The sequence below is a fragment of the Pelodiscus sinensis genome, chromosome 1 (assembly GCF_049634645.1).
Source record: "Pelodiscus sinensis isolate JC-2024 chromosome 1, ASM4963464v1, whole genome shotgun sequence".
Taxonomy (NCBI): Eukaryota; Metazoa; Chordata; order Testudines; family Trionychidae; genus Pelodiscus; species Pelodiscus sinensis.
The window spans coordinates 329,075,533-329,080,039 of NC_134711.1; the positions used below are offsets into that span (position 1 = coordinate 329,075,533).

Below are 4,507 nucleotides of genomic sequence, written 5' to 3' on the forward strand. Positions count from 1 at the left end.
CCACATATGGACAATGCCCATCCTGAAAATCCCTCATTATACCTGCAATATCCTTTAGATATACTAGGGACATGTCTGCACTATGTGGAAGACTGATGCTGCTGCGATCAATCTTCCGGGATTCGACTCAGAGGGTGCCAGTATTCCTGATTTTAATGAGGATATGCTGTATGGACAGTGTGGAAATGCATTGTAAGATACATCAACTCCAGCTATGTAATTTAGGAAGCTGGAGTTGCCTATTTGCTTCGAACTTCTCCTGTTGTGTAGACCTGGTCTGGGTGAATTGGAACTAGCAGACATAGTTGTGCACAATTCAATCCTCCGAATAAGGACAATACCATTTTTCAGTGTGTGAAGTGCGACCAACCTTCTTCATCCATGAGAACAAGCTCCAGTAGTGCATGTTGTGTCCCATATTAACACTCTCTCTCGCCATCTAGGCATTGGTACTGCGACCATCACTCCAGAGACTGGGCACATACAAGAAGTCAGGGGAACACACGGTATATGCGGAAGACTCGGCTCTGCTTCAGATTTCATCTCCTTTCTTCCATACTCCATGTCCGTTTCCAACACCACCCACTTCACCAACCCCTCCGTCTTCATCCTGATGGGCATTCCTGGACTGGAGGGAGCCTATGTCTGGATCTCCATCCCCTTCTGCGCCATCTATGCCATAACTCTCTTGGGGAACGTTGCCATTATGTTCATTGTGAAGCTGGATCGGAGCCTCCATGGGCCCATGTACTATTTCCTCTGCATGCTGGCCCTCACTGACATTATGCTCTCCACCTCCATCCTGCCCAAAATGCTGGCAATCTTCTGGTTCAATTCCAGGGAGATCAATTTCCATACCTGCCTTATCCAGATATTTTTCTTTAAGTGCTCTTCAGCAATAGAGTCTGGGATCTTCGTGGCCATGTCGTTCGATCGCTACGTGGCCATCTGCCATCCCCTGAGACATTCCACCATCCTCACAAACCAGGTAGTGGCCAAGATCGGCCTGGCCATGGTGCTGCGTGGCAGTATACTCGTAATGCCCTATTCTTTAATTCCAGGGAGGTGGCCATATTGCAGAACTAACATTATCCTTCAACCATACTGTAGGCATGCATCCTTATTGAACCTGGCCTGTGCTGACACTCGTTTCAGTAATTACTACGGCCTCTTTGTGCAAATCGGTGTGATGGGTCTGGATGTGATTTTTATTGCCGTGTCCTACATCCAGATCCTCAGGGCCGTCTTCAGCCTCCCCACCAAGGAAGCCCGGCACAAGACTTTTGGGACCTGCATCTCCCACCTCTGTGCCATGTTAGCCTTTTATATCCCCGATGTCTTCTCCTCCCTTATGTCCCGATTTGGCCAGATTGTGCCCCTTCATGTCCACATTCTCGTTTCCAACGTATGCCTCCTGGTGCCCCTCATGCTGAACCCCGTCATCTACGGGGCGACAATCAAACAGATCTGGGGCAGGGTACTCCAGTTCTTTACCTATAAAGGGACCTAACATATTCTCTGGGGGCTCTGGCTCTCAGACTGAGCTCCATCGAGAGCTGGCTGGTGAAATGGGGCTAGGCCTCCTCCTCTGAATCGCAGATTGTGCACTCAAAAAGAGATTAAACCTTTTCTCGGCCAGACTGTCCTGTGTTGTCATGAGTAACTGGGGAAGAGGTAGAAGCGTCCTGCTCCATGTGGCTTTTCATGGTTGGGGCCTGTTGGTGGCAGGGTCTCAGTCCTCGGTGGAAGAGCAAGGGATGAACTGAGAAGGGAGGGGGACAGCTGTGAAGAGAGTTGGAAGGATAAGCCCTAGTGTCAGCTGGGAAGGCGGGTGGCTTGGCTGAGGTGAGGGAGGCTTTGGTAGCTCACAGGGAGGGAGAGAAATGGCAAACCTTCTATTAGCCTGGTATTTACATGGGCCCACGGCTCCCATTGCAGATCCACAGGACGCCTATTGCCAAGAGGCCGATGCCGAAGGGTGAAGCTTCGTCTGATCTACCCTCTTGGAGGGTGTTTGTGGTCACTGTATCTAGAAGCTCTTTGTCTCTGCTACTAGTCGGCGTTAACCCCGTGCCATGGGTGGCTGGAGCCTCTTAGAGGTCCGATGATTTACTCAAGGCCACACAACGAGGCAGTGGTTGAGCTCAGAATAAGAACTGTCAGTCCCGACACCCCTTCCCCCAGCACCATTGCTCTGGCCTTGAACTGACAATGCTCAGAAAAACAAACCGAATATCGGGACTCATGAAAAAAGAGACAGAGAATAAGACGTTACGTCTCTACGAATCCATGGTATGCCCACATGTTGAATACTGCACGTAGATGTGGTAACCTCATCTCAAAACAGTTATATTGGCCTTGGAAAAGGTTCAGAAAATGGTAACAAAAGTGATTATGAGTTTGGAATGGCTGCTGTATGGGGAGAGATTTATTAGACTGGGACTTTTCAACAGAGAAAAGAGACAACGAAGGGAGGATGTGATAGAAATCTATACAGTCGTAACTGACGTGGGGAAAGAAAATAAGGACAAAGATTTACACCTTCCCATAACACAAGTACAAGGTGTCATTAAATGAAATTAAGCAGCAGCCCATTCAAAAAAAAGAGGTATTTCTTCATGCAAGGCACAATAAGCCTGTGGAAAGACTCGTCAGAGTATGCTGTGAAAACCAGGGTTCAAAAAGTGCTTGATTCGTTCATGGAGGATTCCATCATTGGCTAATAACCAAGATGGGCAGTTTTGGTGTCCCTATCCTCTGTTATTCAGAAGCTGTGATTGGGTGACAGGATGGACCCCTGTTTTGTTCATTCCCCCTGGGGCATCTGGAATTAGCTACTGTTGGAAGACAGGATACTGGGCTAAATGGAGCTGTGATCTGATACAGCACTTCCGTTCTTATGCCTTCTGTTTTTGTCTTCTTACTGCTCCTCTGGGTTTTATTCCATGCAGTGGGGTTATTATTGTCTTGGGATCAGTGGAGGTGCAGTCCTTCCTAAAAGGAAGGAATGTAATAAACAAATAGTTCAGTGGTTTAAGCATTGGCCTGCTAAATTCAGGACTGTGAGTTCAATCCTTGTGGAGGCCATGTGGGGCAAAAATTTGTCAGGGATGGTACTTGGTCCTGCTATGACGGCAGGGGACTGGACTTGATGACCTTTCAAGGTCCCTTCCAGTTCTAGGAGATAGACAATCTCCATAAACTTTTATTTAAATAACTACAGCCACAAAAACAGGTTTCCACACATCTCTGTTTTCAGCCTTGTCTCACTGGTTTACCAGGAAACAACACACTGGCATTCTACACAGTACATCCAGGCCAACAGTGAGCTACAGGGAACCAAATCAGTGCAGCATGTGCCTCTACAGCCCTTGTAAACACTTTCAGTATAAGCTAGAAATACTAGGTAAATATCTCCAGTTAATATCTAGGGATGCTGTGGTCTGGAGAGAGGAAGTGACTTCTCCAAGGTCACCCAGTATGCTCATGGCTGATCTGGGATTCTTCACGCCCGGCTCACTAGATTCTGCTTCCTCTTTGTCACCAGGTACATGACGTTCCTGGGAGAGAGGCTGTTCATTTGCAAGGAGGTTTACCAGTAGTTTGAATTAAGAGCTCTAATTCAAACTACCTAGTCCGTGCTGTGTGTAGCCGCGGGCAGTCAGTTCGAACTAAGGGGATTTAAAAATGGCGCCCTCCTGGGAACATGCAAATGAAGCCCGGGATATTTAAATCCCGGGCTTCATTTGCAAGTTCAAATGCCTACATTAGCCGCCTTAGTTCGAACTAGGATGGCAGTGTAGACATACCCTATGTGTGAAACTGATTGTTCCTTCCTGAGTGGAGCACTTTACATTTGTCTTTATTAAACTTCATCCTGTTTACCTCAGACCATATGCCAGGTGGTTCTGAAAATCTCCAGTTCACCTTGAGAGACGGCGAAGGCCTCCCTCTTCCAGCCTTTCTGCTGCAATCCGCCCAACACGCTGGCCTGGCCAGGACTCCTGTCTGCCATCCTGCCACTTATTTCTTGTGTGATTTTGGCCGAATAATGCATCCGTGCCTCAGTTTACCTATCTCTATAATCATAGAAATCTAGACTGTTAGAACTGGGAGGGACCTTGAGAGGTGATGAAGTCCAGTCCCCTGTCCTCACGGCTAGAACAAGCACTGTTTAGATCATCCCTTCTAGATGCCTGTCTATCCAGCTCTTAAATATCTCCAGTGATGGAGATTCCCTAGGCAACTTTTCTTTGCTAGGTGATTTCAAGATTTTTCAATGGAAAGACGCTGCCCAGTAAGAAGAAAATTACTGATTACAATTACAGATCGCTGATTTTTCAGTGACAGCCGTGTGCATTCACAGAAAGTGTCTTCTCTCAGGCATTAGTCTTTTTACCTGTGTAATCTCCAATTTATCCATCCCTCCTGGGAATGTATAGGGAATGAGACCCTATGGGCTATAGCTACACAGAAGTATCCCGAAATATCTATTCCACATCTTAAG

At 47.2% G+C, this 4,507-nt stretch overlaps 1 protein-coding gene across 1 annotated transcript; it reads left to right on the forward strand.

Annotated features, from left to right (window-relative positions):
• Positions 1-505: 505 nt before the first annotated feature.
• On the forward strand, positions 506-1,510 carry LOC142829284 (olfactory receptor 52R1-like). The gene has a single exon (XM_075928638.1). The coding sequence runs from the start codon at positions 563-565 to the stop codon at positions 1,508-1,510; it is 948 nt and encodes a 315-aa protein (XP_075784753.1). The 5' UTR covers positions 506-562.
• Positions 1,511-4,507: the final 2,997 nt, after the last annotated feature.

What these genes read in the sequence shown, in the direction of transcription:
- LOC142829284 (XM_075928638.1), top strand. Translation starts at nt 563, where the DNA reads ATGTCCGTTTCCAACACCACCCACTTCACCAACCCCTCCGTCTTCATC.